At 38.8% G+C, this 20,580-nt stretch overlaps 2 protein-coding genes across 5 annotated transcripts in view; one reads left to right on the top strand and one right to left on the bottom strand.

The window, feature by feature from the left end:
- Positions 1-245: 245 nt before the first annotated feature.
- DEPDC4 (DEP domain containing 4) lies at positions 246-12,491 on the bottom strand. 3 transcript variants are annotated; one of them, XM_088055823.1, is made up of 9 exons: positions 12,372-12,491; positions 11,011-11,437; positions 10,339-10,493; positions 9,627-9,813; positions 7,832-8,058; positions 6,860-7,002; positions 6,539-6,664; positions 5,240-5,318; positions 246-2,873 (listed from the first exon to the last, which is right to left on the bottom strand). In XM_088055823.1, exons 1-9 carry the CDS (start codon positions 12,454-12,456, stop codon positions 2,656-2,658), a joined length of 1,647 nt encoding a protein of 548 aa, XP_087911949.1. In that variant the 5' UTR covers positions 12,457-12,491; the 3' UTR covers positions 246-2,655. The 3 variants fall into 3 exon arrangements, with proteins under 3 accessions (XP_087911949.1, XP_087911951.1, XP_087911950.1); XM_088055825.1 differs by having other exon boundaries at positions 9,627-9,744; XM_088055824.1 differs by having other exon boundaries at positions 10,339-10,490.
- Positions 12,492-12,558: 67 nt separating this feature from the next.
- The window catches only part of SCYL2 (SCY1 like pseudokinase 2), a 35,344-nt gene continuing 27,322 nt past the window's right edge, over positions 12,559-20,580 (top strand). For both annotated transcript variants that reach the window (XM_088055312.1, XM_005519456.3), the window contains exons 1-2: positions 12,559-12,725; positions 17,233-17,436. In XM_088055312.1, coding sequence (XP_087911438.1) covers positions 17,260-17,436 — 177 coding nt within the window. In that variant the 5' untranslated portion in view covers positions 12,559-12,725; positions 17,233-17,259. The remainder of the gene's footprint in view (positions 12,726-17,232; positions 17,437-20,580) is intronic.

Genomic DNA, 20,580 nt, shown 5'->3' with positions numbered 1-20,580 from the left:
CTTAGCTTCCTGTCCCATAAACTGAAAGGAACCACAGGGCAGCTATAAACTGCTGCTTGGAACACTTCCTTACTCTTTAATAACTGGTTCTACACGCCCTGAGCTGCTTCTTCCTTATGAACACACTTTAAGATAAAGACTCACCACTTCTTATACAATTCTTTATTATATATAAATTAGCACAAGAAAATTCTAAATCAAATCACAAAGTGCAAATTTGTTTTTGAACAATCATTTTTCCCAAAGCAATTCCCAGCCCACCCAGCCTACAAATCACTACATTATCATCCCTCCCTGTTACTAGGTTTAGTATTTTGAGTAATACACAGTAAAGGGACTGCAGACAGAGAGAGAGATTAGAAAAAAAAAACACAAAAAAACAAATATTTTTCTTCTACTCAACACCAGAAGCACTTAAGAAATACTTCCCTGTTTACTAGTCTCAATAAACTGCTTCTGTATATGCTCCCTCTTCTGGGAGAATGACCAAAACCCCACACAGGGCTAGAAAAAGAATATATGGCCCTGTACAATAGGATTTAGGGCATTCACCTCTGAAAGGGGAAACTTGGATGTTTTTCCTCCTCTAGAAATTATTTATTTCACACTGGTGAGTCACAGTTAAATAGCAAGTGCGTAAACAGGGATTCATGGACAGAGATTTCAACTAAATTCCCTGATTTTTAATAGGGCCAGGTAATTTAAATAAGGCTACTTCAAATATGCAGGTTAACTAAGCGTACAGGTAAGAAGTTGTGCTTCTTACTTATATCTTACAGTACAACTATTTCAATTTAAAAACAAATCAGCACTTGTTTTAAGAAAGCTTTGGTATCCTGCCGACTTGACTATGTTTGAAGCCTACAGGAGGATGGAGATACCTAAAGCAGCACATTCACAGAAAAAAAAAAAAAACCCTAAAAAAAATTCATGCTTATAGTGGAGCTAGTCCAGAAAATGGTAAGGAAGTAGAGGATCTGTCACACAGGGAAGAGGCTGAGAGTGCTTTGATGAGAATGCTCATGGGAGGGAGTGAAGAAGACTGAGCCAGACACTTCAGCAGTGCCAGTGAAAGGACAGGAGGCAGTGCAAGAAATTCTACCTAAGCATAAGGTAGTTTATCTTGATTGTTTTAGGGTTTTTTTCTTTTTTGTGTGAAGATAGGGTTTTTTTCCCTGTTTTTAAATACTGTGGTCCAGACTTTCACCAGTCTCAGACTCATCCAATAGGCTGTGGCATATATGTATTTGAAGCTACTCTAAATTCAACTGGGAAAGTCCTTGGGCAGTCTGCACTAATCAACTCCAACCTGAGTGGTGAGACTAGACCAGAGGTCCCTTCCAATACCAAGTCTTTGAGGCTTTGTCCAATACATGACTAAAGATCTCTTGCAAGGATAAAGGAAGTAATGTAAGCCCTATCACATATTTATTATAAAGAGGCTGACACAATTGGGATTGTTCAGCCTAAGAAAGAGAAGGCTTTGGGGTGACCTAACTGTTGCCTTCCTGTACCTTAAGGGAGCCTACAAAGAGACCTGGAGAGGGACTTTTCACAAGGGCATACTGTAGTGACAAGACAAGGGGGAATAGCTTCAAACTGAAAGAGAACAGGTTTAGATTCAATATTAGGAAAAACATTATTCCCTGTGAAGATGGTGAGGCAATGGAACATGTTGCTCAGAGGAGTTGTGGATGCCTCCCATCCCTGGAAGTGTTCAAGGCCAGGTTGGATGGGGCTGTGAGCAACCTGGTCTAGTAAAAGGTGTCCCTGCCCATTGTAGGGGGTGTGGTAATAGATCATCTTTAAGATTCATTCCAACCCAAACCATTCTATGATTCCATGATTTAATGATTTGAATCAACACTTCCTTGTTGATTTAGAGTTAACCATCAATATGTCAAGACAGGCCAATATACTTTCTAGCTTTGCCCTATGAATTCATAAACATTACCAAAGTATTTATGATAAATAACATTATCAAAATATCCTCATATTAAAATAAATTACTTAAGTATACTAAGATCTAAAACAAGGTAATTGTATCTCAGGTTTCTTCAAAACATAACTTTTTACTTGAATTAGCAGCAGCTCAGTCTGCCAGAGTAGGGAGGCAGTAACAACAGGTAATTACTGACTGCAAGCACACACAGCTCCCCTGCCTAATACATCATTCCTGCTGCAGATTCAAAACCCACTGACCTATTTCCAACATTTTTTACACACTTTGTACACTTTTACAATACCCACAGGAGTCATAACCCCCAGTTTAAGATGCGATGAAGTTATTATTAATTAAAGACAGAAAAGAGTAAAAAACCCTACTGGTTTATCAACCCAAGCACAGCTCAGAATATGGATGTGGCTCAGATAGAAAGCCATGGGGTTGTGGGACAGATGGAAAAAAGTGCCAAACCTTGAACTTAAGGAAGCCCAAGCAGTGTGCTGATATTACTTACTTACAAATAATTAAGTATATTTTGCTTAAAAGATTAATTAGAGTTAATGTTTTTTAGTAACATAGTAATTTTGATAGTTGTAGCTTCCTGAAGCTTAAGATGTAAAGATGTAAGAGAAGAACATTTTTTAATGAGCAATTTTCATGTGCCTCCTCCACCCCTTTAGAAAAAGATTAAGAAAAGGCTGTATTGAAGTCTAACCATTTGGAGTACAAAATTCACATGTAGTTTTACAGCCACTACAGTAGACAAAAGAATGATATTTTCGGAATTCTTTGATTAATTTCTTCTTTTGCTTCAAAGGAACAGTAGGGTCATTGTCCATCTCTTGAATCAGTGCTAGAAGATACTGATTGGTTTGTTGCTTTTGATCTTCATATTCTTTAGTTGTAATGCGTTGACAGAAGGTGAAGCCTTTGTAAGAAATCAGAGGTTCAAATTAAGTTTTATGCATCATGTAAAAGCCTCGTTAAAAAATATGATAAGAAACACAGATATACTGATATTCCCGTTCAGATGTGATTACATCTACAAGCAATGTGAAACATACAGCTCTCCATAATGGATGGAAATCTAAACATTAATTGCAAAAATAAAGTTGAAAAGCAGTGTTACAAGTACAGCATGATAGAAGATTCTGTATTGTAAACAAGCCTCCAAGACAAAACAAATACAGTTCTCACAGAGAAACCACAATAAAGAGCACTACACAATAAGAATGACACCTTGCATTTCTCAGGATCTAAAGATTCCCTGTGAGTAAATCAGATCTGTAGCAAGGCTTAGTACCTAATGCAAGTGAATAAATACTTTTGGAGAAAAAGTTGCCTCTAAACCACACTACAAAAATCAGACACAGAAATTAGGAGCTTCTACGTGACAGCTGAGCATGGTTTGGGCACCAGAAGTAGAGGTGATACAAGACAGACCCTTAACTCAGCACAACTTAGCTATAAAAAGGTTGTGAATCTCTGCAGTAAATACTGCCCTGCATGGACTCAAGCCTCCTCACTGGGCAGGTGAGTTCTCCCTGAAGAAAGACTTTCAGACTTTTGAAAGGCATTCAGCTACTCCACAGACACTTTTTCTTCCTATACTTATTAGAGAGCAATTTAGTTGAAGAAGTGTCAGTTGTCTAAAGGGGAAAAAATTCTTACTAATCTGTCTTTATAAACACCATCATCTTTAGGCTTCATATAGAGAATAGTGTAAACCTGAGCTGGCAGAGTTTTCACACGGACCTGTCCTTTCCTTCTTCTACAGTATATTTGTCAAACATCAATACTTTTTATGGTTTAGTAAAATCAGATGAAGAAAAAAGACAGCTCTTTCAAAAGGGAAAGCTTAACAACTGGCAGAGATTAACTCTTAAAACTTCAGCATGAATCTTTAGTCCTGTGGTTTCAAGTGTTTTACTAGATTAAAGCTAACCCCAGAGTTCTCTCACTGGTTTTAGTCTTTTTGATTTCCAGCAGACCTAAGGATTACCTTCCTGCAATTGACTGACCCCTTTTCTTATCTGGGTCTCCCAGCCTTCCCTCCTGCTCCCACCCGCATTTAAGAAGTTCACCAGCTAAGAATGCTCAATAGCTCCTAGGAAAGATTTTGGAAAGAAAAGGGAAAATGACACCAGAATATAAGGTACACAGGAAAACAGGAATATGCAATGCCAGAGAGCTTACAATCAGATCAAACTATTTTAACAAGTAGATGGAACCTGTATGCATTTACAGGTTGGAACCCCAAAACTTAGTAGGAAAAATGTAGTACAGGGTTTGTACTTCAGTTGTCTGTTCAGCGTGTCAATGGAGATCACATAGGCTCTGAGAATACTACACACAGGCAGCTTTTTCCACTGTTGCTCATCTCTATTCTTTGGATTCACAATATGTGATTCTCAGAACACTAAACCAGAAGGAATTTGGGCTCATTCCAGAACCCAACACAGACGGTAAAAGATTCTGTACCAAACTACTTTTCCGGCAGCTGCTGTATTAAATATAATATTACACAGCAAAATAATTTAGTGTAATTTGGTTCCTGAGTGATTTCTCTTTGGTGTTTAAGCACACAATGCACTGGCAATACAGGAGTCAAAGAAGACAGAGTCAGAGAGAAATTAAATTATTCAAGCCAACCCTTTTAATCAGTGTTGCAGGGTATTTTTGGCAGCAAGGCCAGATGGAACGTTAGCTCAAAAGAAATAAGCTGAAAAGCATTAACTCCACATACAGAATGGTAGTGTAGCCTAAAAGGAAGGCATTTGACACTTGGATGCTTAAATCCTAAGATCTTAATAAACTTTATGCTTACCCAAAAAAGGAGAGAATTCTTCAAAACACTTGACAGTCAAAACACTAAACAACCAAAGTCTGTGCTCAAGTCATCTATCAGAACTTTGAACTACTGAGTTCTGTGAGAATTTGTAGGTGGCAAAAATAGAAGAATACTGCTCCTAAATACAAAGTCCCATCATATTCACAAGCAAAATTGGAAGCAAATCACTTCAGGAAGCACATTTTGCACTACTATTTCCAGAAGTAATTATTTGGCAAAAAAAAAAAAAAAAAAATGTAATGTGTCCAAACCAGATTATTAATACAATCCTTGTTGTCCAATATGCAGACTGGTTTTGCAGATAGCATATAATTTAGTATTTAGTGCATTAGCCACTAATCCCCCTAATGCTTCACTTCTAACAAAGGAAGACTCTATGCACAATTACAGTCAACTGATGATAAACCAGTTTGTATACAATAACTTATATAAAAATCATCTACCTGAATTGATATCTGGATCTTGCCCTTCTAGCAAACTCTGAAGTCTCCTACTCGTTAGTTCCAGAAGAGTTAAAGGAGCCTGAAAATACAACCCAACAAAGAAAACATTACAAAAGCAATACTCCTGTATTTTGATAATCTAAAGCTTTCAGACCAATTTAAAAACACATAGTTAAATGCAGAAGAATCTATGTCCACATTTATTTAGGTACACATTCAAACTCTCTCACAGAATTGCACTAAAACAGTTTTACTAAGATACATGTGTTTATTTCTTGTATTTCTGGCTAAAGAAATAGGAAGCAAAAAGTTCTAGATGTTGTTTTCTATGGCAAAAACTGCAGTGTAAAGCTAATTTCAGCTTTTGCACAAGGCTCTCAGTTGCAGCTGTCAGAGTGAACATCTGTCCACTTGCTGTCACTGCTACACAGTTCTGGCCCTAACTCCAGTGGGGAATCAAAGTCCCAACCCTCACATCAGAACCCTTAATACAAATTTTAAGAGGGGGGTTGGCTGTGTACTAACAAATACAAACCCCTCACTAACCAATTAATCCTGTCAAACTAAACTGGAACTAATTAAAAAAACAAAAAAATCTCTCATGTCTTGACCTGAAAACAGGAGTGGATATTGATGTGTTGCATAAAAATAAAACCCAGTATTTTACTGAAACCAAATTTCTGTGAACCTTATTTTTATAGGGTATGGTAAGGTTTCATCTTTTCACGTGTGACAATACAATGGAATATAAATTAAGGAGATTATAAAAAGCCTGCATGTTTACACAGCTCATCAAGTTTAATAGAAAGGCTACTAGCATTTTATGGTTCTATTTGTTTTCTTCAATTTAGAAGTTTATATTCCAAAACACTGAAGAATCTTTTAGAGTTGTCAACACTATACACATATGCTGGGGTACAAGAGCATCCCATTTCTACCACGCAGAGTATGCCAGTGAACTTCTAAAGGAGAAAGACTCTAAGATACCTAAATTTTTAGCAGACATTCATTACCAACAAGGTGCCAAAATGACCCTATAAAAATTATTAATATTGAAAACATTTCCCTAATATAAATTATGCAAATAAAGAGAAGATATAATTTATAAAGGTTTGCAAAGCTCTCAAAAATCTGTCCTCCATAGTCTGGAATAGTTTCCCACCCTGTTTGGCGGTACTATTAAACTGTAACAAATGGAACATTTAACATAGCTCCTCAAACTTGTCATACCCCAAAAAAGGCAATTCATGGCATTTAACATTTAAAATGACGAAGTCAATGATGAAAGGAGAATGATACCTTAAAGAGCTCGGAGTGATTGTCCACCAGAAACTGAGTCAGCAGTTCTGCCTGTGGTTTTGACAGTGTCCTGTTTTGTAAGATGAACTTTGTACAAGTCTTGATGATCACAAATCTGTTCTCAAACTAGAAAAAGTAGTACCCAGATTTGGCATTAGACCGACTTGCAGTGTGCTAGCAAAGACTAAGTATAACGGGATGTTATCAGTGGGAAACTGACCACACAGTAAGGCAGTAAACAGAATACTTCCAACTGAACAAAAATGTTAGCTTTACTATGGGAAAATGCTATTTTTCACATTAAGCAGAACAGATTCTTACTTGTTTTTGCAATCTGTAGCCCTCAGATTCTGACGCAATGGCTAGGAATGTGAGGAGTCTGTGAAGTTCTTCACTAATATTCGGTGCTAATAATTTAAGATAAAGTTGTAATGCCTCTAGAGCTTGATCTGTTTTTCCTTTTTCTGCCATGGAGTAAAACAACATGTACAATGTTACTATTCATTTTCAGAGTCATGAATACTTATTTAAATCCCAATAATAACCCCAACTTTTGGGGAGGTTTCCTTCCAAACAAAATTTCATGTTGTTCCAGTTTTTAAAGGATTCATTTTTCAACCCCCAAGTTTTAATTCTTCCTCCCTCCCAGGGGCAGAGTGCCAGCAGGCAGTGAGTGAGCAGCTTTGAAGTATTTAGTTGGCAGCTGGGGTTAAGGCACAACCCAATAGGACTGAAGCAGCAGCAACAAAACCTATTTAGGTAGGATTAATCTTAAACTTGTATTTAAATGGAACCATTCTGGTTTACTCGTATGCTGGTGATGGGTGAGTTCTTAATAGTCCCTTTTATAATTTTAAATAACTTCTATTACTAAAAAGGATCCTATGTCCATAACTTTAAAAACCTTATTCTGGTTAACATGAAAAACTTTATAGCAATTATTTTAGTTTTATGTTATTACTTAGTAGTAGCAATAAGGCAAATTCTGAGGTAAGTAACTTTCACAATGAAAGTAGTTACACATCGAAAGAGTTACCCACAGAGGTTGGTGAATCTCTATCCTTCCAGATTTTCAAAATTCAGTTGGACCAGGCCCTAAGCAAATTGCTCTAACACTGAAATTTGTTCTTGTCTTGAGTAGAGGTTCTTAATAGTGATCTTGAGCATTTCCTTCCAACCTAAAAAGTGCATCTGCAATGGCATTGCAAATGGTGTCATGAATCAGTCAACAGATGCTTAGTGACATCCTCTACACAGCTTTCATCTGTATTTTTTGTTCCAGGTTGCTCTTACCTATAAGTTCTATAATTCCTGAATGAATATCAAAATCCCGAGTGGCAAGAAGAGAGTCCTTTTTTTGACTGTAATACTTAATTATAACATCAAAAATAATCTTCTTGTATGTATTCAGACTGCTGGGGTCGTTAGTGCTTTGAGATAACTGCTGACTAACCATCACTAGGAATTGGTCAGGAAAATACTCCAAGCATTCAATTGCAGCAAAGAGCCACCTGTCAAGCCTGTAAAAGGAAAATGCAGTTTTAATGCTTGCTTTAAAATGCTCTACCTACTTTTATTTTCACAGATTCATAGAATATTCTGAGTCAGAAGGGACACACAAGGATCATTGCATCCAACTCAAGTAAATGGGACTGAATCTTGGTGTAATTAGAACCATGCTTTAAGCAACTGAGCTATCTCAGGGTCCATTTAATCCTTTAAACAAAATAGATAGAAATAATCATGCAGGTATAGTCCCACATATGAACCACAACGCCAAAGTGGTTTATTAAGCAGTATGTGTAACTTATTTCACTACAGCCATTCCAGAACCTTCTCAGAATGAGCAGCTTCCATGTTTTTCCTGTGCTAAAGGCAATACACCTGAGAGACACGCAGATCAAAACAAGCTGCAATCATGCCAGACTGTCACTGACCCCAGGAATTCAGTTAGTACTTAAAAACCAAACACCCCCCACATTACTCCAACACACACATTGAGAACCCACCAGGGCTAACCAGGGTGAGAAAACCTGATCTTTACAGAAGAGAAAAAAATCACTTTGAAAAAAAAGGAAAATAAAAGTAGGTTAAATCACAGAACACTGCAGAAGCAGTTTATTATATAACCTACTATAAAGACATGAGGTTTCATAAGCATTTGTTGTCTCTGTCTTAACTAAGGAAAGAAAATATAACTTAATTACGCACCTAAAATTCAGGTGCATAATTTATTGTTGAAAGAAGCCAGAAATCAGAGGCAAAAGTCTCAACCATTTTGTAGAGAAGGAATATAAAATCATAGAAATGTGCAGGGCAGAGGGACTTAACTTTTATCTGATTCTGGATGTAAAATAATTTGATCTGAACCAATCACAAGTTGCAAATGTTATTTAAGATCCACAGAATCGCATTTTTATCATGGAGAACAGAAACAAAGAATATGAAGTTGCAGATAAAAACTGTATTAATTTGACAAAAATAGTCATGCCTAAGACATTCACATGAGCCTTGACATATTCATTAGAAGTATATTATTAGAAGTAAGATGGAGATGAGCCTAAGTACACTAACCAGGAGCACTACAATGGGAAGAGATTTAAGGAAAAGAGCACTTGTCAACATGCAGCCACTTTTATATTCTCATATAAGCATTCTTCAGTGCTACAGCTTAGTTTCTCCTTTTCTCTTGCTAACAATAGATGCCTTATTGATTTTGTATCTTCACACCATGGCCACCAGGAACTGTGACAAACAAACAAAAAAGCCTCAGAATAAGATTTTTCTAATTCTAGTATCTGTTACAGAGACCTAAGAGTAAAGAATCTGGCCTAGAAACTAGGAGTGTTTACAACACTAAAGGTTAAAGTTTGAATGTTTACTTAAAATGCCCAAATGTCCAACTCTAAACATACACTTTTTGTGAAATCACTTACCACTTCTGAAAAGAACTTAATCACACTAATGCCACCCCTGTCTACAAGTACACAAGCATAATGATGTCTATTTGTTCTCTTAACGTAAATATTTGATCAAGAGTAGAATAAAGCCTTTACTAACAAATCCATCCCATTGATACATAACTTACTCAGGCAAGTTTAAGCTACACATAATCTCTCTGTCGAGGAAAGTATTTGAGATAATCATGTCGTCTTCTTTGCCAAAACTGTCTGATTTTGTCTTCACTGAAGATGCCAAGATATCTTCTAGAAGGGGAACATCAATTAACTGCAGCAGTCGTAGCAGAGTTTGCTGTTTCCAGACATCTTCTATTACTGATATCATAAACAAACAACTCTCAGAAACAAGATCTTATGTAAACAACTAACCTTTGTTTTTTTCTCAGTCAAGAATTTTTTTAAGTGTTCAAAGAAAATACAGTAATAGCATAGTGTGAAGTTGCTGTGTTGGGTAAGAAGGGATCAAAATAGGAATGCTAAAAAAAAAAGGGGCCTCTCCCATCATATTAGGATTCAGAATAAACTAATTAGTAGAAGAAAAAAAATCAACTGAAAAGCAAAGGAATCACATAATAAAGATACTATTAATCTTAAGACCTACTTCCTTCTTTAGTAGTATTTTCATAAATAGCACCACTGTGCAAAAACATAACCCTGTTGTGTTTCCTTCTGTTTAGTTACTACAAGCCTTTACCCCTTTAACACTTGTTTAGATATTTTGTCATTACTGACTGGATAAATTTATGTCTCCGTGGAGCATTGTTTAACAGAAATGGGGCACTCACACTAAGATACAGTAAAGAACAATCAAGTTTTTAAAAGAAAAAATTTCATCCTCACCTCCTTTCGAAAGCAGGCGAGTTGGTTCATTAACCATGATCTTTGGAGGTAAAGAGGCATGAACATACATTGATTGAAGAAGCTCCTCAACCCTCTTTTTATCAGCTCCTTCCAATGCTAAGGGGTTTGAAAGTGTTGTGTCACACTTTGTTCTGCTTAGGGAGGGGAAAAAAAAGTTAGATGTATAGCAACTACTATTAGAACACATTTGTCTTTCTGGTACTTACTAAATTGATCTTAAATCAGAACTTTAGGGCTTCATTATCTCTGGAATCTATCCTGCTACTATCATCCACATCTCCTTCGTGGAAAGGGCAAGGATATTAATTCCAAATACTGTTTGCTAGTTCCACTTCATTTACCAGCTTTCAGTAACTAGCTCACTCATGCTAATTCTCAGATTTCAGCACAACTGATAGCAAAACTGAGTAATTCCTACGCTTATGCTACTGTGGCAGACTCTACTCCAAACAACAAAGGGCAGATCAAAACACTTTACCCAAAAATACCTGGTAGCATCTACAGTTTAGACATGACATTTCTCAAAACTGGCAAAGACTTTTCAGAAGTCTCCAACACCTGGTTTAGATAGATATAATTTCATTTAAAGGTAACCCTCCTTAACTTATTAAAAAAAATAGAGAAAAATTAGAATAGATCAAAGTAACTCACTTGGAATATCTTTTTGTTTTCTGTTTGCAGATTTGCTCAGGAGACAAGCTTTCATTGTCCTTACTCTTTCTCGGAAGAGGAGGATCAAGACTGCTATTTACAAATCTATAGAGACTAGTGTCTGTGTCTTCAAACTCTGTTTCTTTCCCATTCTTGAATAAGTAAAGCTTAGCTCCAACTGGCTCAAACACTTTGTGATCCATCAATGCCTGGCATACACGGACCCCCTTCACCCGAGAAATATCACTGCAGCTTAGGTACATGCTTTGCATAAGATGGCTCAGTACCACATCAACAGCATTGGAGCCAGTGAAACAGTTTCTGTATGTTTTCAGGTGCTGTCTACGTCTTTTGATTTCCACTTGATTGTGAAGGGCATGTATAATACTATTCCACAGCTGAGTTGCTTGAAAAGGACCATCGCAGTCTGCAAAATATTTATATGTAAGTTTTACAAATTTATAAACCTATACTTTAATATTTAAAAAAAAAATACATTGTGATTAAAAAAAGCACTTAAAAAAAAAACCCCAAAATCAGCTTAATTTTACAAAGATAATATTTCTTGACTCAGTCCTTCTTGTAGGCTGACTTACACCCACTATGGTAAAGTCAAAAAAAGAGAACAAAAATCCACTAAAAACACGCGAGGAAGATTTTTTTTTTGTCATTGTTATGACCAGACATATTGTATGTATGTGCTGTGTACATAGATCATTAGAGAATCACAAAACAGCCAAGCCTTGCAGGGACCTCTGGGGTCTGTCTGGTTCAACCTCCCTGTTCAAGCAAGGCCACCCAGAGCTGGTCGCCCAGAACGATAGGCAGACAGGTTTTGAATATCTCCAGAAGCCGAGATGTTGACACGATATCACACACTCTCTGGGTACCACTGAAGAGCGTCTGGCTCCATCCGCTTTGAACTCTCTGTTTAGACACTTGAAGAGACACCTCCGAGCCTTCTCTTCTCCCGGCTGAGCAGCCCCAGCTCTCTCAGCCTCACTGGGGGAGCTGCTCCGAAGCCCGCAGTTTATCCTCACACATTGCTCCCAGCCAAATCGTGTTTGCAATGCATTAGCCGAGCCTGGCTCCCAGTCGAACAGCCAGCCCAGCCCTACCAGCGGCGGTCCCCGTAAGCTCAGCTCCAGGGGAGCTGCCAGAGGAAGCTCCTCTCACCCCCGTTCAGCTGCCGAACCTCGCTAGCCCCAACTTGCCCTTCGCTCGCCCATCCGCGCCACCGGCAGTGCTAACACAAAGGGCAGGCGCCTGCCCCTCGCATTCCGCTCTGCACCCCGGCTCCTCCGACACTGCGGGGGAAAAGCCGCTGCGGCGGAGAGACGGGCATGACACTCTTCACCCACCTCGGCGCCGCCCGCTCCCCCGCCGCAGCCGCAACTCGCTCTGGCTGCGGATCCTCCTGAAGCGCGGAGTCAAATACCCCGCCATGGCCGCGGCCGGGCCGCTGGCGGAAGCCGGCGGAGCGCATCACTTCCCGCCCGCCGCCCCCGGCCGCGCCCAGCGCCGCCCCTGCGGGTCGGAAGTGAGCCGGGCTCCGGCCGCCCCCCCCCCGCCGCCGAGGCTGCCGCCGTCGCTATGGAGTAGCCGCCACAGGACGGGGCCCGAACGAGAGACGGAGCCGGCGTGACAGGCGGCCCGCCGGGCCCTCAGGGCGACGGGCAGCCTTGCGCTGCGCCGGCAGCTTCCCTCGGGCTCAGGTGAGAGGCCGCGGCCCGGGTCGAGAGCGGCTGCCCGTGGCCTGGTGGCGCTGCGCGGGGCGGGCAGGGCCGGCCGGCTCCGCGGGGCCGCCGGTCTCGGGTCCCCGCTGCCCGGCGCTGAGGGCTGGAGAGGAAGGGCCGCCCCGGGGGCTCGATCGCGGCGCGGGCAGGGCCGGGCGGGGAGCGCTGGGCTGCCGAGCCGAGGGATCGCGGGTCGCCTGCTGCCCGTGGCCGCCGCCCGGCGCGCTGCTCCCGGCTGCCCCGCGGAGCAGGGAGCGCAGGCACCGGCCCTGCGGCGCGGAGCGGTGCGAGTCCGCTCTCGCTGTGAACAACAGTATAAATACTTGGTCCGGGAGAACTGGCCCGCAAGAGGCTGACCCGGGTTTGTGCAGCGCACGGGCTGGGTTTCACCTGTCATCAGGCGGCAGCCACAACCCTGTTCGTGGATGTCGTTCCGTGAGCTTTTGGTAGGGACTCAGCTGAAGCTCAGGTCCGAAATTGTGTATGAAAGTTAAGAAGGTGTCGTGCGGCGAGAGCAGCCTTCCACAGTACTTCATTGCGTTCGACCCTCTCGGTGTTTTTGTGACAAATGCAAAAGACTGGTTGTGCCTGAAAAATGCTGGGTTTTGTCCTTTTGTTTGCTGTGACTCAGTTGTTCCAGCATTTATTTCTGTGGATTGATCCTCTCTTGGGGCAGGTGGATAGGATGTAGTTGGGTGGCGTGAAGTAGCTGTGCACCAGCCTGCTGGTCCTGGTTCCCAAAGGGGAATCCCAGCTTGGTATAGTTCCGAATAGTAGTAGTTTGTGTTGTACTGCTGTACAGTGTGCACCCACAGCCATACATCAGATGAAGCTATGAATTAGTTTGAGGATAAATTTGATGGGTTTGCATTATGCAGGCTTTTTTTATACGAGTGAGAATTGAAAAATGGTGGACAGTCTTTGTTTTTGATTTCAGCAGCCTATATTTCAACGTTTTGAAAGTTTTGCCTCCTTTCTGAGCTCAGTGTTGGCTGTTGTTTACTCTCTTGCTAAGTGATTGTTCTTATGCTGCCATATGATTGCTGATGTGCATCAGCTTAAAAACTATTACTGATTGTGAGGGACATTAATTAAAAAAACATCTTGAACCTTCAGAACATTCAGAATTTTTTTAGGATTAGTTCCAGGTTTCATGGACTCAGAATAAGTAGCATTAATAGTACTCATGATATTCAAACAGGAAGAGTTCTTAAACTTTTAAACTTAAACTCTTCTTTGTTATATGTCCTGTGTTGTTTGTTACACTTCAGATTTTGCATTTGTCTCATTTATTACCTTTTAATTTGGAATGCAGATTTCATTGTGGGTGACTGACTTTATTGCCACTTGGTTATTAATTTTTTTTAGAAATACTAGACCAGTCTTAACTGAACAAACAAGTTTTCCTGCAGTGGAGAACTAGACTTGCGTATTTCAGATGTGGTTAACTTGTCAAGAATTGTGGTATTATAGATACTATCCAAACCAGATATTTTTGGTGGGGCATAGGTTTTCTAGGTACATTGTTCCTGTTGACATATAAATTTTTAACTGTAGTTGGTGATAGCAACTGTTTTTATAAAGCAAAGTTTACTATTTTAGCTTCCATTCAAATGTTGATAAGAGTATTTCTGCACCTTTACAGTTAGGTGGATGTAAGCTTTAAACCCCATCTGCTTATTGAGAAATACGTTTCTTGGTACTACTTGCTCAGAAGCTAAATTAAACAATAGTTTTCCTACTGTCAAGCTGGAGGGGAGCAGGTTGGACAGGGTCTACCAGGAATTTTAAATTCTAGCACTTCAGATACTGGAATGCCATTGACATTCTCACCTAGTGGCTTTTCCAGGCTACCCACTGCAGTTAGTCTGTCGCCCACAGCAGAGGGCACTTCTGATTTAATGAACACTACACCATTTTCCCACCATCTGTGTAGAGAAGCTTCCTTTCAGATTTACACAAAAGAATTTCAATATGTGTGCACATGCATTTTTTTCATAATATTTCTGCAGTTAATTTTGCAAAGTGTTTTATTGATTTTGAGAGCCCTAACACAAAATGGTGTTGCATTGGTACTAGAGAAGATTTGATGGCTGGGAGTGAACAAAACAATGGAAAAAACACAAGATCTAAACCCAAGTAAATTAGATTTGGGATTATCTTAAACTCATTAGGATTGATTTTATAGCCTTTTAGCCTATTGAATTTGCCTTCAGAGTAGCTGCTGAATAAAATTGCTGAGAGCTGGAAATGCCTATAGCTCCTTTTTAGAATTATCCATGATCCTTGTTTGTACCTGTTTATCAGGTTAATGAAAGTTCTTTTATACAGGGATATTAGCCAGTGTCTTCATAGCAGTTTGGTCTGGGCTGTACAGTTAGGATGTGAATGTGTTTTTCCATGTCATGAATCATAAAGTAAAATTAATTTATTGTAATAATAAAAGTTCAAATACCGAAATAAAATTACTTAATAAAGGAATTCTGTGTTTCCATAATTTATTTCAAGGTTATGTTCTCAACAAAACACTAACTAGGTACCAAACACATTTGTAGTTATTCTTAAGATTGTCTTGTTGATTTCAGACACAGTTTCTTAGATCTAAAACTCACAGTCCCCATAGCTGAGACAAACTCCACCCTTAACATGCTTTTAGTCACATCTGGTTCTGCTCCTGGGTTGCCCTGTTGAAGTCATAACTACTATATGTGATTTAGGTTTGAGTATTTGTGAGATTGAGATCTGTGCAGCTGGATTCATGTCTTTTTTAAAATACATTTTCTTAAAATTCCTGGTAGGGTTTGTCATTTAGGAGGATGAAGCTGTGTCACTTCAGCTGACATGGAAATTGGAGAAATAGCTATGGAGCATGGCATTAGTGAGTTCCTGCATTTCCCTAAGGTAGAATACTGAAGGTGGGATATAACTGCACCAAGAGTCAAGATAGAGCAAACGGCTGTTCCACATGCAGCGCTGTGATGTGGTTTGCTTGTGGTTTGGCTGATACTGTTACACACAACTGCAATGGAGTGAATTGTTCCATAACACAGGGAATTTCCTAACTATCATTTAATATGTTTATAACCTCTTTTACATTTATAGACCTCTATTACAGGTCTGTCTTTGCAATTGAAACCTAATCAGAATATTTGTCCTGATTTGTAGTGGAATCAAATCTATAGTACCAGGGAGAGAAGGAGTGCATGTCCACATAACTTCAGTGTGGTTGATTTTGATTAAAGTTTGGCTGAAGTGTACAGATGTCTTTACATCTTATTTGAAAGAGAGACTGAAGAAATATCCTTAAGTGTTGCTTTTGAATATACTGCATAATACTGATTCCAGGAAATAATTTCTTCTTGCATTCTCTCTTTTTCTTTGTTCACACAGATAAGGAAGATGAAAGTCTGTATCTTTTTTTTTCTTTCCCTGTTTTTTTTGCTGCCTTTGTTCTTTCTTGTGTGTACATTATCAGAGAAACAATGGTATAAATGGGACACAGGGTTCAGAATTTGTCTCTTGCAGAACAGGCAAGTCAGATTTATAATGAAAGTATAGAAAACGATGAAAGTACATGTTGCACTATATTAGGAATGGTGAAAGTAACAACACAGACTGTCTAGCTTGGTTGCACAAGAGAGCAAGTTTTATTCTTCCAGATCTCTTATAGACAGTTCTGAGAAGGTCCGAAAAGGTAAACCTCTCATTGGTCATGAAACTAACATATCACCATCATTGGACAATTAGGAACACCACCCCTTGACGGTTTCTTGCAAGAAAATAACAGGGTGACAAACAACACCCTCAAAGATTGTTTTCTTTCTCTAAGGATTGTTTGGATTCCTCCTTATGATTTCTCAGACCAGAGTGAGAAAGTTGTGTGACTTATTTTCACACAGGCTCAAGCTAATGCCTGAAGTCTAAAAATCTCTTATTTGGCCATTGTCAGTTCCCACAAGTACACACTACAGGGGAAGATGAAGTAAATTGGAAACTGCCACAGTCTTTTAGCTCTAAAATTTGAAAGGTGATGTGAAAAAAAACTTCCTTTTACAGTTTTGGTAAAGCATAAAGAAATGGTTTCTTCTTTCCTTCTTGTGCACTTAAGTTCGTTAATAGTTGGATCATGGTAATGTCAGTAATCTAATGGGCAAAATACTGAATTTTGAGCTTGTATTTTGAAAAGCACTGTAGGAAAGAATGTGTTTGTTTTTTATTTGCTCTCTGTATAATATACATCCATTATTTTGCTGGCCCAAGATCTTAAACAATCCTTAGCTTCAGACAAATGAGTAGTTCTGTGAGCACTGGAATTAAGAGTCTTTTTTCCTTCAGATTGTTTCTCTTTTTGATGGATACTAATACACAAAGTGTGAACCTTTTCTGTAGGGGGTAGTTTATAAATCCCTTGCATTATTCAATTACTGTTTTCAAGAAATGGTTGAATTGAGAGGACTGTGAAACCTTTATTTTCTTGTCTTTGTAGGATAAGTCATTGGTGCAAATTGAAACCATGGAGTCCATGCTGAATAAGCTGAAGAGCACTGTCACAAAGGTGACAGCTGATGTCACCAGTGCAGTCATGGGAAATCCTGTTACCAGGGAATTCGATGTCGGGCGACATATTGCCAGTGGAGGTAATGGTCTTGCGTGGAAGATATTTAATGGAACTAAAAAATCAACAAAGCAGGTGAGTAATCAAGTTAAAAAAAGTGATCTGACAAGAAGGAAGAAGTTTGCTTTAACATGGATTGGTTCCCCATTTTGTTGCACCTTGCAACTATTTTTTGGTAACAATTCTGACTTTTTACAATTTAAAACAACCATGAAGTGTGTCATCATTAGTTGTCAGCAAAAGACACTGCCATTTTTTGCTCAGCTACCATACAGAAATTGAGCAGTTAGAAATGTTAAGTTAATGAGATACTGTAACAGGAAGGCATGGGATGGAGGAGGGGGTTGTGAAGGAAGTTAGTTATGCTTCCCCTATGCTGCTTTCAGATCAGTATTGTTCCCTTTTAGTTTCCTTAAAGTATTAAGGTTTGGAGCACTAATACTCAAACCTTGACTCACTTGAAGTCATATGTATAAATAAATAAATATGGGACTGTGACTTCAGAAGAGGGTTTGCCAAAAACAGAGTTTAAGAATTGTTATTACAGAAAATGATTTTGTTGCACTATAGAAATATGAAAAGGTTTTTTTTCAAATTTGGGGAGGAAATTCAGTTTTCAAAGTGTAAATAGAATTGTTAATAAATTATGGTCTTTACTTAAGCTTAATACTTAGACAATATATTGTCTTTCTGCACATGTACCAAAAAGAAATGGACACAAAGGAATAACTTCGGAAAATGTTTACACAATCTTTTAGATCATAGTCAAATAAACAGTAGCAAATAGATAAATGTAATACACAGAATAAATAATGTGTAAAGAATGTGTCATCTGATTCTGTGTGACAGATTCTGAATAATATTTAATCATGTACTTTTGCCGTGTTTTCATGCATTTTTTTAGCTGCTGCAGATCTCTGTGCATTTGCTCAATTTACCCAACATACAGTTGATTGGGGCTTTTTTTTTGGTCCTGCTCATCTATACAAAGAAGTGATAATATTGGAAGCATGTTAATTTTGATAGGTTTTATACCTTCTATGTTACCAGTAAACACTCAACCTGCAGCACATGTATCCTTGAGGTGTGGAGAATTGTGGCAAGTTTCTTTCACTGTAGAGTAGACAGAGTACATATAACTAGGTTCCTGTCTATCAAGTTTTTCAAGCCTTGAATGGATGTTCTGACCAATAATTTTACAGTTTTAGTTCAGGTGCTCCACGTGGTCCTGTAATATCTCTGTAAACCCTGACTAACATCTGTGTAGTTGTATGCCTTCATTAGTAATTAAAAATACAGCAGCAGTTGTACTGCATGGAATTTTAGATGGCTGTTGTTTTGACACGCAGTTATCATTCATTATTAATATTACCAGTTAGGTAACATCATGTCAACATTCACTTTGACATTGCAAAACAAAACTCTGCAGCAATACAGCTTATGGTGTGTTGTATTGCAATATAATGTTCTTTAACTGTTGCAATAATAAGGGACTCAGTTTCTTCATGAAGGAAAAGCAGAACCTTTATTGCGTAGGTCATATTTTATAGGATTATCAGAAGGCACTGTGTTATATCTAATTGGCTGACAATAAACTGACACTCAGTTCATTGGTCAGTAAATGGGATTTTGCATGTTTATCAAATGTCTCTGTCCCTGGATTGTTTACATATCTTCTTCACTGATTCTCATGGGATCAATTTGTTGTTTTTACAGGTGCAAACTTATCTTTCTCACAAGAATAAATTGTTGTGCTAACCGACTTTCATTCCTACGATATTTTCTCATGGGAACAGAGTAGCTGTTAGCTGCACCCAGCAGAATCAGCAGGCTTAAGCCATGATATTATAAAGCCTTCCTTTTATAAGATTTCTACCTGTATACAACATTTAACATTTTTTATTTCTCTCCTATGTACTTTCTGAATGTTCTTTGGCTGGCTGTCATTTTCCAGGTGATAGCAGTCGCTTTTGCGGAGTTGCACATATTTGCTGTATTACAAGCTTGAAGCTACAAGCTTTTTTTGCAGTGTATATTGTAATCAGACAAGGAGGATGTAAGGGCTTAATTACCCCTGTTGTTGTCACTTTGTCACAACACAAGTAATATTTTAAGTCATTGTAGCCAGGTAAAACAGCTAAATGTAGAGGTTTTAACATTACAGCAGTAGATCTCATCAGAAATCTTTGTTTTCAGGATTATTTCTGTTCCTATTTTACGCCAGTGGACAGTTACAAATATTCTATCTCTGGTGACAGTAGATATCTATGACTGTCTTCTTCTTTTCTGAGTTCTGCCTGGTTTCTGCCTTGCTGCTTTTCCAGGATTTCTGAATGTTTATCTGTTATTATTTTTTTAATGTACTTTGTCTTTTCCTGCTTACTGTGTAGGTGACTGAGTAACAACCTAACAGAATGTGAGAAAATTACTTACCTACGTGCATATGTTTGTCTGGTGCTATTTCATAGCTGATTTGCTGGTGTTTTTTTGAAAGATTTATGAGTCACTCTGGTTATATATAGGTCTATAATTTCACAGTATGTATTTCAGCTCATCTTAGACTTTTTGCACTTATACTTTTTCTGACATAATATGGCACTTGTCCTTCTGCTTAGAAAGTACAATCATAAATAGATAGGGCAAGGTCACAAAGTACTTGCCAGCTCAGTTGTAAAGCTATCAGAATTCAGAAGGTAGGTCCTAACAATAAGGCTACAGACAGTCAAGAGGGACAAAATGGCCTTGAGTCAGCTGGGTAAGCATCTGGAGCACAAATTGTGTTCTCTTCTGCCAGGCGCAGGGAATAATGAGTTTAAATAAACAATGCAGGATTGCAGCAAGCACCAATAGAAGTTACTTAGACCCACCACAAAATATTCAAACCATAGCTGATTTAAATACTCACTTTCTGATTCTTTTCACTTATCATCGAACAAGTTTTTTTTTCAGAAGTGCTGTCTTAGTTTGAGATTTTGTTATTGGTCATGCACTGTTCAGTGTATGTCTTCCATCCCTGTCATTGCTCTTCTATGCCTTGTGTTAATGTTTGAGCTATCCCACTTAAAAGTTGGAGGAGGGAGCCAATATGGATAGAGGCAGGAAAAGTGTACTTGAGCTAATTAGAAGTATTCACCTGCTAACAGCTTAATGAGAATAGTTAAAAACCAATATTTTGTGTATTGCGCTGAATTTCATATTTTGGATAGTCTATTTCTAAAA

This window comes from Pseudopodoces humilis, chromosome 5, assembly GCF_049639895.1.
Source record: "Pseudopodoces humilis isolate 2021_Gansu_Grassland_sample_001 chromosome 5, ASM4963989v1, whole genome shotgun sequence".
NCBI classification, from domain to species: domain Eukaryota; kingdom Metazoa; phylum Chordata; class Aves; order Passeriformes; family Paridae; genus Pseudopodoces; species Pseudopodoces humilis.
This window is presented reverse-complemented; position numbering and strand designations above follow the sequence as displayed.